Below are 13,610 nucleotides of genomic sequence, written 5' to 3'. Positions count from 1 at the left end.
GCCCAAGTTGGTGCATCGTTCTCAGCCCACAGCCTGCCAGTCACGAGCTCTGTCCCGCTTTCATCTTGCCACCGCATTATTTTTAAAATGTCATGTTCGGCATGAGACAGAAGCTGCTGGAGTCTTTGATAGACTTTTCGTTTAGTCAGCAGCACTGCTGAAAAAGACAAAGGCCATTGTTTACCTTGTCAGCATTACATGGGATATGTGGTGTATAATAAATGACATTTAAAGAGCACATTGCATAAGGATTTACCAAGCAAATGCCTGAGAATAGCAAAAGAGCATTGTGTTTCACTGCTGACAGTGAGGCAGGTAGAGCAGGTTCACAGAGTTCAGATAGAGAGAGATGCTGAGAAGGCTTGAGATTCTAATTTCGATTTGTGTCACATATCATAGCTCCACATTCTTCACAGCAGTGCAATCTCAGTAGCTTTTTCCCTTTGATTTTCTTCTCTCATGTTTCTCTTATAAAATCCTCCCTCCTTCAGAAAACATTGTTCAGAAAAGTCAAAATGATCTTTATCTTTCATGTCACTTTCACACACATGTATGTAGCATTTTCAGCAGCAGACGGTGTACTGTGAACAGGCCGTGGATTTAAAATGATCCTCTTTGAGAGGCTGCAAAGCTTCATGTTTCTCTGACAAGCAGTGAATGCAGGAACACAGATTCTGCTCCAGCTCCGAGACACAGAGACAGTACAAACTGTAAAAACGTCTGGTTGTAACATCAAAAGTCCCAAGATAGCTTTCAGCTCTTTCTGTGCTGATAGTGAAACCAGCGGGATTTATTTGTGCAATGTTTTCACATATTGTGCCAAAATGTAATCCTAAAATCTCAGCTGATATCCAGCATCCAGTTGTTGCATCAATTCAGAGCTCTGCCAGCTCCAGCTAACCATCTTACATAAGCAGTCTAATCTGATTTGATCATATCTGATTACAGTTCTTTCACAAGGAAGTATCTTCAGATTAGAGTCCGGGTATGAATGAATTATATAAAATGCTGAAACCCAGTTGAACCTGCAGTTGTAAACACACTGAAAACTTGCACTTTGGGACAAACTGGCAGCATAGTTTTTATACAGCGCTCAGTGGAAGTGCTTTCTCTTTGTAAGGTTTAAAATGATGCCTGTAGTATGTCTGATTATAATTCATTGTATACCTTTAAATGTATACTATCTCAAACAAACAGTTACTGACATAATACCAAGAATACTTGGTGAAATTTGACCCAGTGCTAATCCCCCTGTAATACTCCACTGGGCAGTTTCTATTGAGCCTTAATGGCAGCGGAGAGGCTGTGAGATAGAGATGAGGCCAGCTGATCCCAGGAGGCGGTACTGACCAGAAGCCAGGCTCCACGCCCACTTACACACCAAGCAACACTGTTAGGAAGTGGAGCTGTTGCACTGTGCGTGGGCAGATGCCCTCCATGAAATAATACTCTGAGAGAAGCCGACCAGCCCTTTATCTCAGCCCTGAACTGTTGTAGAAGTAGAGTCAGATTCACTGTGCTCATTTGTCTCAGATGTATTCATGGTTTACAGCATTTGAAGCGTAGAATATAAAAGGAGTTATTGGATTGGGACTGATTTAGCAGTTTATGGGTCCAAACCATGGGATGGCCAATAAAAATGTCCAAATTTATATAAGTTATGTCTGTACAACACATTTTTTTTCTAAGACATCAAACTTGTGAATATGATCCCAATATACAAATAACATAAAGTAAATACAAGAGGACCTTAAACATTAATCATCAACAATCACCAAACCCTATCTATTTATCTATCTATCTAGATATCTATGGTATCTATCTGTATTTCTCTACAGTTATTCTAGTCTTATTGACCACTCAAGGCGCTTCACGGTTTTCCCATTCACCCATTCACCCACACATCCATACAGTGCATATGTCCAGCACTTTCTCTATCGCACATCAATCACACACTGTCTGCACAGCCGTAAGGTCATTTTCGTTCAGTGTCTTGCCCAAGGACACTTAGGCACGTGGAATGGGGGAGCCTCTGATCGAACCACCGACCTTCATCATCATCTATCTATCTATCTATCTATCTATCTATCTATCTATCCTTTTATCTATCTATCTATCCTTCTATCTATCCTTCTATCCATCTATCTATCTATCTATCTATCTATCTATCTATCTATCTATCTATCTATCTATCTATCTATCTATCCTTCTATCCTTTTATCTATCTATCTATCCTTCTATCTATCCTTCTATCCTTCTATCCTTCTATCTATCTATCTATCCTTCTATCCTTTTATCTATCTATCTATCTTTCCTTCTATCCTTCTATCTATCTATCTATCTATCTATCTATCTATCTATCTATCTATCTATCTATCTATCTATCCATCCATCCATCCATCTATCTATCTATCTATCTATCTATCTATCTATCTATCTATTTATCTATCCATATATCTATCTATCTATCTAGTGGACATTTCTGTCGTTGTAGTAAATTATACTACAACGACTTATAGACTCCCGGGTGGTTTTCTGTGGCCTGCCAGTAAACTGTCACCCTGCTTTTAACCATTCAGCTCTACATGGTTTGTATCCACCATGCACAAACATGCAGGCTCTCTTTTTATTCTCTCCTCTCATGACTGTCCCTTGGTGAGGGGTCCAGATTGTGCCATGTTAGAGCAGGGTTGCATGGAGCTCAGCAGTGCTGTACCCTGGCGGGTTTCCACCCCTGTCAGTGCCAGTGTTTAGTTGTAGTGACGAGGCCTTTCTCTGCACGTCCCCTCCATCACAGCGGGTCGCAGGGGTCAGCCGTCCAAAGCAGCTTTAGTCCCACAGCAAGAAGTATCAGGCAGTTTGTTTGTATATATATATATAACATATTGGGCCTTAGTGAGTCACAGAGCAGAACAACATCTATGGAAATAACAAAGCAGGACAGAATTCAGAAACACAAGAATAGTGACAGAGAATAAAACAGGAGCTTGTTTGAAATTCATTTTCTTTTCATTTGTGTGACACAAATGCAACAAAATTGAAACAATTGACAAACATACGCTGATGAAGATATGGCCTCTTTGTTTGAGGTAAATATAAGATTTATTGCAGGTGACCTGACATCTCATTGTCTGAAAATGAACCACGAGACAGCACTTTAAAAAAAAAGATTAATTTGCTACAGTTTAGCAATTTTGCTTTTTACTGTGCCTTTGGGGCTGAGACTTTATCTGCAGACCAGTGTGAGCTGACATCTAATTCGTTAAAATGAAAAACACTTTTTCCAGCACAGCATTTTTTACTCACCAGATGGTTTGTGCTATCTTGGCTTCACTAGGGTGAATTGACCTTGATATTTGCTATCAATAATATAATAATAATAACTATAGCACCTTTCAAAATCAGAGTTTCAAAGTGCTTCACAAAATAAAAACATTAGTGCAAAGATAAAAAAAAAATCGTAGAAAAGCCAGAACACACTCAGCATGGCAGTAAAATAAAGGATAAAAGAACAGTAAAACAATAAAATCAAAAAATGTAAATTGATGTAAAGAGAGGGAAGAATGCACAGTTTGAATAAATGAGTTGAGAAAATAGGACTAACATGGAAGTAGTAGTTGCAGTATTGTATGTTTTGTTTGTATGATCATTTTAATTGCTGTCTCTACACGAAGCAAAGATTTGGTTTTGTAAAAAATCTTTTTTTGGTTTGTTTTGTGTATTTAGTGTCTGGAATAAGCTAAGTCACATGACCGAGGATGGACAACGCTGTTTACAGTATAAGGAAAACCACCATCATCGAGAAAAGATAGTGGGAATAATGGTGATGTAAAGTATGACATAGTGAGTTGTGCAAGGTTCATATAAAATGTGAAACATTTTTAAAAACACAACTGCAAAATACACTGTTAACCATCTATGTTCAGTACCTCAGCTGCTGCCGGTGCTCTACAATCTGAATCAACTGCTGCTTTTGTTGCCCAGTAAAAGGTCTACGTCTACATCTACCCAGAGGAACAGAGCACTGAGATAATATTTACAGAGCTGACGGATACAGCCTCATGTGAACCTCAGCCTGTTTTCATGCCCATGATGTACAGTAGCTAGATACAGTTGTGTGATATAACAGCCAATGAAGCGAGAAACCTTTGTGAACATTCGTTTTTACACAAGTACCAAGTACACACTGGCCTCCAAGACACAGGCGTTATTGTTACACAGTCATATGTTGGTGAATAGCAGCTATCTTAGAGTACAGACCGGTGTTTCACACTGTGAACACTGCCTGCACCCACACTGTCTCTTTCTCTGTCTATTTCTAAGACACGCACCCTGTGGTGCCATGTGAGTGCTTTATACCCTTGGCCTTGGACATTATTGTGTAACCTGCCTTTGCACTGTGGCTTCTTGGCCCAGTTGAGCATTGAAAGTGGACTTTGGTGGTGTTGTGTAATATCTCCTCTTATTTCCAACTCTCTTCTGCACCACTGGAGGGGTTGTATGCAGCAGCCATATCACTGTCACCAGACTTTCTATCAAAAAGAGTTAGTTTAAAAACGTTTAGTGCTTCAGTCTTAAAAATAGAAATGATCAAATTTGGGGTGGCACAGTTGTCCAGTGGTCAGAACTGTCGCCTCACAGCAAGAAGGCTCAGAGTTTTAACCATGAACTGTAACTAGAACTGTACATTTAACCAAGTATAATGGGGTTAGAGTCAGATCCCCACAATACACCCACTGGACCAATCGTGAGTCAGTCTCAGCTGTCAATCATGACATGTCACCCTGTTTTTATAGCATCAAATAAATACTTACAACCAAACTTGTCAGAAATATGAATACTTGAACTTATATCAGTGTGACAAGAACTACCTAAAATGATAGAAACAATCTTTGAGAAAAAAAAACATTTTTTAATATTTTTTTGTTCAATGTCACATCCACTAACATGGAGGAGGCAAGGTTAATGGCCTTTACTGGAGCCAGCCACCAGGTGGTGATCATTAGGATTTGGCTTCATGGGGGCTGTCATGTCGTCCATCTTTATCTACAGTCTATGGTTTGAATGAAGATGGACCAGGTCGTATCAAGGTGGAGTTCTCCCCATGTCTGTGTGGGTTTTCTCCTGGTAATCAGGCTTCCTCCCACAATCCAAAGACAATTGTTTTTTTTTGTTTGCCTCGATATGTCGGCCCAGTGATGGACTGGTGACCTGTCGCCACCTCTCGCCCAAAGTCAGCAAGGATTGACTCCAGCTACCCTGCGCCCATCAAAGGATAAGGGGTTTAGATAATGGATGGATGGATAAGATAAAATTTGAGGGCCTGCTAGCTAAGTTAAGTGTTATTAATGAAATAATTCTATCCATGGGGAGATGAAGTGCTGAAAGTTAAAGCTTGTCCACTTTTAATTAAAAATTTTAGAATAATTTGTAACAGGTCACTTGTCTTCTGCTGCCACAGTTTCATAAAGGTTGGATGAAATACATGTGCAGCTTAAAAATAACACAGTCATCAGGCTGGAGGCCGGAGGCCGGAGCAGATAAAGTTGAACAAACGGAAGTTGCGCAGCTGATTCTGTGGCAAAGGGAGCACAGGGTAAATAAGTATCACAAAACAAGAGACATGTAGTCACAAAAGCCGAGAAGAGTTACCACACTGGTGAACGGACGATCTGGCGACAGCAGGGCAGATGAGCTGAGGTCTTACAGAGTGAGAGGTGGAGTTGCTGAGGAGATGAATGTCAGCTGCGCAGGTATACCACAGGAGGCTCCTCCCAGCTCCAGGTAGAGTCACCAGGGAAGGAGAAACAGCGGGGGAAGGGAAAACACTGAGCACAAAAGGAGGTGGAAAAACCTGGTCCTCACAGCCTTTCTCATCACACAATCGGTTGTTGTTTGTCGTTTCCCTTCCACATGCTAACTCATGACAACTCACCACAAGAACTGGTGAGGTCAGAACGCAGCCTTTGCGTTGTGATGGAAACTCAGGCAATACAGCTACAGTCTTACAGCCTCTGTAAAATCAATGCCCCTGTCCCTGACACATACATTACACTAAACAGAATCACATGCTCGCCAAGGCTGTTTTCCATAGCTGCAGTTATTGATTTAATGTCTTTCCATTAGACTTGGCCTTATAAACTCTAATGAGTCTCTTGTACAGCAGCTGGGCCTCATCTCCTCCTCTATCCACACGTAGTGGTGTTGCCTAATGTCGTGCTTTTCTTTACTCACATAGGGAACAGGGGCTTTTCACTGAACCTTGGATACTTTATGTGGCTCTGTGTATTTGCACTGAACTGTGCTGTGTTGAGGGTGAGAGAGTTTGTATTTGTGACTTGACTGGAGCCACAGGAGACAAGTGATGGTTATGAGTTACTTAAACCACGGAGATGTCTGTTTCCCTTTCTAATCAGCTACAAATGCAGGAGACATAATTTGAGACACCATAAAAAACTATTTCAATATTTTGGATGAGCACACAGGGTTCAAATTCCAGAATGTATGTCTCTTATCTTGAAGATAAACATACTGCAGTGTCTTGTAGTGCATTTCAGTTTTCCACAGCATCACCTGATCATCTTTATATAAAGAGCAACCATTTCTACACTCAGTAACATTTAAAGGAAAGGCATGAATGTTCACAAAACTTTGAATTGAAATTGAATTTTTTTTTCAAAGCAGCAATTCTGTCTTTTTCTTCTTTTATAACAATAATACAGATGAGTCCAGTTCGTCCATCGACAGGATTTGCTGCTTGCCATTGTATTGTGTTCACATTTTATGGTCTACAATATAGGATACATTTGCTGTAGTTGCACCACTGATCCCAGTGCACTAATTGGTGATTAATGTACAGTTCCTGTATCTGTAACATATGGTGGTTTGGTGCAAATGACTGGATGAGAAATGCAGAGGGAAAACAGTACACTGCAGACAAAATGAGTGTAAATAGTATAAAGGAGAGAGAGATGCAGTGTGATATTAATGTAAAAGACATTAATATGCTCCTGCTCTCAGGCTGCTGTGTCTGTGCTCCTTGCCACAGCTCTTGAGATGTGAGGAGGCAGAAACAGAACACATGCTGCAGGTCAGTCTGCTCTGTGTGAAGGCCACACTGCTGACCTTCATCAGAACTGCTGCGTGAGGACGAGAGTATATCCCACAGTCAGATTGTGGTGCACACCTCCTCTCACTTACAGTACTTGTGACAGACTCTGCGCTACAGCAATGACGCACCACTTAACATATTTTCTGTAGACAGCAACTAAAAACCTGTAAATCTGTTTCTGTAGAGACTGTCTTCAATTGGTGATCCAACACAGAAGGTTGTTATCTGACAGGCAACCAGAAACTGCAGCAATTTACTCACATCACTGACCTAAAGCGATCTCTGCTTTCCAGATGGATAAATACACCAGCATATTTATACATATAATGACCCAGGGTTAGGTGATTGGGAAATACTGTTGTCGGAAAAATGTGTTATTGGAGTGAGGAGTTTGACATTTTGGAAAACTAGTGCAGTGGCCATTCTAAACAGGTCTGTTTGGAATGGGCTGATACCACTGCTGCTCCACAATGAGCTGTTCGCCTGTTTATTTTATGTTCAGTGAAGCTCAAGTCAGTGAGCAGAACCTCGAACTGGGGAATCAGAATCAGAAATTGACCTTCTCATTTAGCTCTTTGCAAGAAGGTAAATTAGCATTTTCCTCATATTCAACAGCTACATTAACAGAAAGCCTCTAAGACTTAAAGTATCCTGGTTAAAGAATATTAACATGTTCTGTTAACACAAGTATTTAGAGTGTAAGATAATGGGTCACCCTCACTGATGCATTGTCACAGCCCTTCATTAACTTTCACTGTTAATGGCTATTAAAGCACTGGTAGCATACTAGCTTTTGTCATGACCATGGACTTCCTTCTTCCACAGAACTGAATTTAAGGCTTACAGAGATGTGAAGCCTGCCAAGATGATTCGGGCCAAGTCCCAGTACCTGCCACCGGATGAGAAGACCTGCCTGGAGACCAGCTACAGTGCCACCTTCAAGGGGCAAGCCCTGCTGCAGCCGGCTGACAACAAGGCCCTGGATAGGAGGAGGATACGCAGTTTGTACAGCGAGCCTTACATAGACCCCATCAATCAGGTGAGAATGTGCATATTAACCTTGAAATATGGTTTGAATTGAATTGTGGTGGGGAAAGAAAGGGGAGCTGATAAAATCTTCAAATTACTGTCATGCCATAACATCGAACAACATTATTAAGTTTTAGAACTTAATAGCCATCCCAGCAATCTGATTTCCGCTATCCAACATCCTTAGGTTGACAGATATAGTTCTCGCTCTAAACCCAAAAAGTCTGGAGCCACAGCGGCTGGCCAGGGCAAGCCAGTGAAGAAAGCCAAAGATAAGCAGAGCGCCGGGCTGAAGGGCTCCAAGAAGACGACCTCGGAGAGCCAGTCCGAGAACCGTCCGGCGGTGGGGGACAAGGAGAAAAGTAAAGAGATGAACAACAAACTGGCTGAGGCAAAAGAGTAAAAATCATTTAGCACTACTATTTTTATTTCTTATATTTTGGGGGAAATTTAGACACAGAGGCTGCAAAATGAATTAAGGTTCTTCATCTGTGTTCTCATCTCTGTCCTCCTTCCTCTCTGCTTCGACTCTTCTTTTCTCAGTCTCTCATTCAGTCTCTCGTTCTTTTATTCTTCTCTGTCCTACCTCTTGGCTCTGTCTGTACAATGATACTAGAATAAGATGTCCACATGACATGTCATTGCTGCTCCTGCCTCATGCTTTTCGCTATAGTACGGAGTAGGAGCATCCTCTTCCCCTGCCATTTGATGCCACCCACCAGCCCCACTCTGCTCGCCTCCATTCCAGGTTGCCATGGCTACTGGCTGCCTGGCTAGCCAATGGATGGCTTTTATTGTATGGGCCCACCAACAAGCAATTCTGAAAGGTTGGCTTTGATCAGCTGAACAGATTGCTTTGTTGTGTTTATCAAGGATTTTTTCCCCTTTTGTTTTTTTGTTTGTATGAAGTAAAGATTATCAATTTGGCTCTTTGGGTATGATCTCATAATTTGCTAAATTCACAGCAATCTGAAAATCCTTTGATAAATGTGCTGCTTGGTTAGTCATGAGTGTCGGCTTGTTTTCTACCTGCTCTGTCATCAGTGCTACTGTTCTCTGTTCATGTCGAGCTCGCAGGGCTTTAAGCGCGTGTTGAGCAACACTTTGTTAAATGTGATTTTGTCTCATTTATCTTTGAACTCTGTTGTCGGCTGTAAACTTATTTAAGTTCATCTTAAGAAAAACACCTCATCTGTTTCCTCCATTCATGTGCAGCTCATTCATACAGTGGTGTTTAACTTCACTCAGGCTATTTTGTAACACCCGATTTGTTGCCAACAAACCATGTGGGTCACACTAGACTGATTATGCATTAAACACCAGTCATTTGCATAGCAGATGAATATTCCCACTGAATTAGATAACACTGTCATGCACTCGTAGTGACATTTTACATTAGCGTAACAAGGTTTTTCAGATTCAGAGAGGGATGAGCTGCTAAATGTTCCGTTGAGTGGTTTAGTTTGTCCATCAAGCTCAGTGTGCGGAGCTGTCAGTCTCATAGGTCGTAATTCTGTAAAACCGCCTCCAACACATTAACTGAGCCGTCTGTGAAGCTTCACAACATGATATGCAGTTGCAGTAGCCTGCACTCAAACATACACACACACACACCTCCTGATTTTAGACATACGCTGCCCAGGGGTGACCCTTACCAGTGTGATTAGCCTGCAGATGGCTCATATTGCTGCTTAATAGCACTTCTCACATCACTGTAAAAGAGGGAGCTGAATGGATGAAGCACAGATTCACTCTTCAAATAAACGTTTTCTCAAGAAATAATCAGGTCCCTGATATATTATTCACATCTAAACCAATAACCAAACCATAGTGACTCTACTGCTCAACGCTCTCTGTTTCTGAATCCACGTTGTTCCTCTTGTTTTGCCTAAATTCCAATTTGAAAAACAATATGTTGGTTTGATGGGGTTGAGTTTGTTTCAAATGATGATTTAAGACTGGATTAACTCTTCTTTTGTGCGGCAGGGTCCACATGGTGGTGCCGTGTGTGTATGTGTGTAAGAGGTATCTTGCAAAGCTTCACAAAACAAGTTAGGCCTGTTTTTTGTTTTTTTTATCCAGATTTCCTCAATGATATGTGTTGAAGAAAAGGGAACAAGAAGTTGGCTGTACTGTAACTGTTAATCTGTTAGAACCAATTATAACCTCCCATGTATATAAAGCATACATTTTGTGTATATATTATAGTCCGTCCAAAGCATCCAACTGCTTTCTCTAAATCTTAGCATAAATACATAGAAACACCTCTTTGGGGATTAAAAGAGCACTGTCTTCGATGTGCTCCACCCCCACACTCACCTGACTGTTCTCATTAGTTCTGCTACCCAGCATCCCTCCCTCCATTGTGACTGGACGAGTGTAACCGCCTCTGTTTTCTGTGGTGTCTGCAGCAACCATCGCCGCCACCACCACCGCCATGTCTATCCAAGCCGAGCATGCGCCCCATCTGGAGTGAGGGCCCCCGACTCATTAGCATTTTGCAGCCTTTGGTTGGGTGACGCTTTGTCACGTTATTACACCAGGGAGGGAAGGAGGGAGGTGGGCGGAGGGCTCTGCAGGGGCAGGTAATGTAAACAGTGCTTAGCACAGCACACACCTGGTGCTATCTGTGTGACTATTAGGCAAATAAGGATAGAAAGTATGGTAAAGAAAGTTATGTCTTGGGCAAAAAAAAGGAGAGAAAAAAAGAAAATTGACTGTGACGTGCTTGTGTTTCTACCTGCTTGCTCATATTTAATGAAACATTACAAATAAATGCAAAAAAAGCAGAAAAAGCAGTGTCTTCTCGCTTCCTTTTGTTACTGGTTAAAGAGTAGTGGTTGCAGGTATCTGTCAGCATTCCTCTTGTCCCAGTCTTTGTCCTGAGAGACGACCTTTATTCAATGAATCCACATGGAAGAGAATTTTGCTCTCACCACTTCTTTCTATGCTTATCCCAAACTGCGCCACATTCTGGCATAAGCTCTGACATCCGCTCCTGGCCGTGCATGTTGCCCCCATGTGAGAACTGAAGAATATATTATTTTTGCACCTTGTCTCAATATATTCCAAGAACTCATCTAACTTACAAAGCAACATGCAAGCCAAAGGATGCCCAGACACTTATTCCAGAATAAGATGTCATGTGCTTCATAGGCTTCTAGTTAATGTATATTTGATGCACTTTATTGTAAAAAAAAAAAACACACCACAAATTTGTGATGTTACATTTGCTGAGATCACATTCTTCATTTTTAGTCTGGTGTCATGGTTAGAATTTGATTTCGAGAACGTCACAATTGGATGATGCTGTGTCCACTTTCTTGTTTTGCTAATGAGTGACATTCTTATTCATTTGAAGGGTTGTGCTAAAACAGTACCACTACATACAACTCTGCCAGCCAATCCGAGATATTGGCTGGGTGCAGACTCTAAAGCAACACCTGTGGGGCTGTGCACTACCCAATCCCAGGTAACCGATCACGAGCGCGGCTAGGCCAAAAAAAGGCCCGAGCCACAAATGCCACTCATACACTCATATCCATACATGCTCATAGAGTTTATGTTTTAACGTTTTAATACAGTGGCACAATTTTCTTTTTTTTCTGGTGAACCACCGCATTATTTCTGGCCCACCCCTCAGGCCATGGCCCCTCTGTGTTTCTCTTCCATATGGACACTAGACTAGGGGGTGAACGGGGCTGTCTGACCGCCTGCTCTCACATCCCACATGCAAGGTTCCTTAAGGTGCCTCTTCTTAAGGAGGCCGCAGGTTTAAGTCCTCATCATCTCCACCATCATGACCCTCTGTCGACTGCAGTGCTGCACCCTCTCCCTCTTCACGGCTAAAACTAACTGCACGACATTGTTTTGAATTATGAATCATTATACGAGTGAATTTCCCACCCAGGGAGGAGAGTGGAGGTCACTGCCTCACACGCCATGAAATCAATGAAGTGTTGCATTTTGCATCTCAGCTTGTTGATGGTTAAAATGTGCATACTACTGTATGTTTAGACTATAATGATCATTTTCTTTCATTCAAACGCATGCTGCCACTGTTTTCTGTTGGACCTGCAATCAGATGTTTATGTTTAGATCGAGAATATCTGTACAGTTTTGGCATGGATGTATGGTGAGCTCGACTGGGGTGAGTATTAATGGATTGAGGGAAGATGCTCTGCTTTGGAAAGAGACGATTCAAAGGAAATTGTAAGTGCATGTTAATGATCTTCTCTCTAATTTGTACCATCTAGTATCTTTGTTTCACAGAACACCCCGAGACCCTCATTGAACTATCGACATCCTGTAGTTCATATCACGGAGATGAATTGAGTCTGTCAAAGTGAGGATTAAAACCATTGGTCTGTATTGATCTAAATCAGTGGTTCTCAATCTTTGGAACTTCAAGGGCCGACACAAGTTAGACCACGGACCCCCATTTGACAAGATCTGTGGTTTTCAATGTTTTATAACAGTGCGTGTATGAAATTTGGGCCCAAAATACTCAAACATTCCATAAGCATGTTATAGTGAAAACTAATTATTCCCTGGAATTATATACCCTGGAAGCCCTTTAATTATGAAACCCTGATCGAAATAAACCTTCAGAAAATACACAATAACGTATTTATTCCAAATCCTTATTCCAATAGACAAGTTTTCAAAGATACACTATGAATTATAATCACAAGATTATCATGAGGCATTTGAATGTCATATCTGTGGAAAACTGAATAAAGGAGCTGTAGTTAATGTAGCTGGAGTGTCCGTCCCTAAAACAAAGCTCTGATATATTCTCCTCTATAATGAGTGGTCACAGGGTGCTCAGCTCAGCTTATCCCAATGCTTTGCTGTTGTTCGCCCGAGAAAAAGGTCTCATACTTTGTCTCTTTCTGTCTGCTTCTTCTTCCTCTCTGGTATCGTTACCATGTGCTGCCTCCTAGAGGTGTTAAGGACGAGCCTCTCCGACCCAGTCATCATCATTCCCAGGGTGCTGCTGGAGGAGATGCACCACCACCACTGGAAATGCCCGAGCCTCGGAGGAGCGGCGGAGTCGTTCGCTTTGCCCTAGACGGGAACCAGACTGAGTAGCTCGGCCTCTGAGGATGCAGGAGGCGGCTACACCTGTATACACCGACTGCCGCTCTGTGCTGTATATATCTAGTATTTAAGGTGGATTAGGAAAAGAGATGATAATACAATATACAATAAAAAAGCCTACATATTTGAAACACGCATGTTTTTGGCTCAGAGGTCACAGCTGTTTAACCCAAATGGCATTATCGCAAAAGGTGCTACATTGTTTTCCTGTTTCATGCAATTTATTTCAAAGGACATTGTCAAACTGCTAGAAAAACTACACCATTAAGTGCTTATACAACAATTACAAAACAAACTGTTCTGTACAATGACCGGTTTTAGTGTAAATAAACTGAGCATTACTTGCAGATTGACATGCTGTATTTTA

At 41.5% G+C, this 13,610-nt stretch overlaps 1 protein-coding gene across 9 annotated transcripts in view; it reads left to right on the top strand.

Moving 5' to 3' along the window:
* map6a (microtubule-associated protein 6a) overlaps positions 1-13,610 on the top strand; it is a 23,702-nt gene extending 10,092 nt beyond the window's left edge. The window contains exons 2-5 of one of the 9 annotated variants that reach the window (XM_034606658.1): positions 7,937-8,150; positions 8,328-8,539; positions 11,502-11,612; positions 13,087-13,610. In XM_034606658.1, coding sequence (XP_034462549.1) covers positions 7,937-8,150; positions 8,328-8,539; positions 11,502-11,612; positions 13,087-13,234 — 685 coding nt within the window. In that variant the 3' untranslated portion in view covers positions 13,235-13,610. The other 8 variants (XM_034606661.1, XM_034606659.1, XM_034606660.1 and 5 more) reach the window with 8 other exon arrangements.

This window comes from Hippoglossus hippoglossus, chromosome 14, assembly GCF_009819705.1.
Source record: "Hippoglossus hippoglossus isolate fHipHip1 chromosome 14, fHipHip1.pri, whole genome shotgun sequence".
Taxonomy (NCBI): Eukaryota; Metazoa; Chordata; class Actinopteri; order Pleuronectiformes; family Pleuronectidae; genus Hippoglossus; species Hippoglossus hippoglossus.
This window is presented reverse-complemented; position numbering and strand designations above follow the sequence as displayed.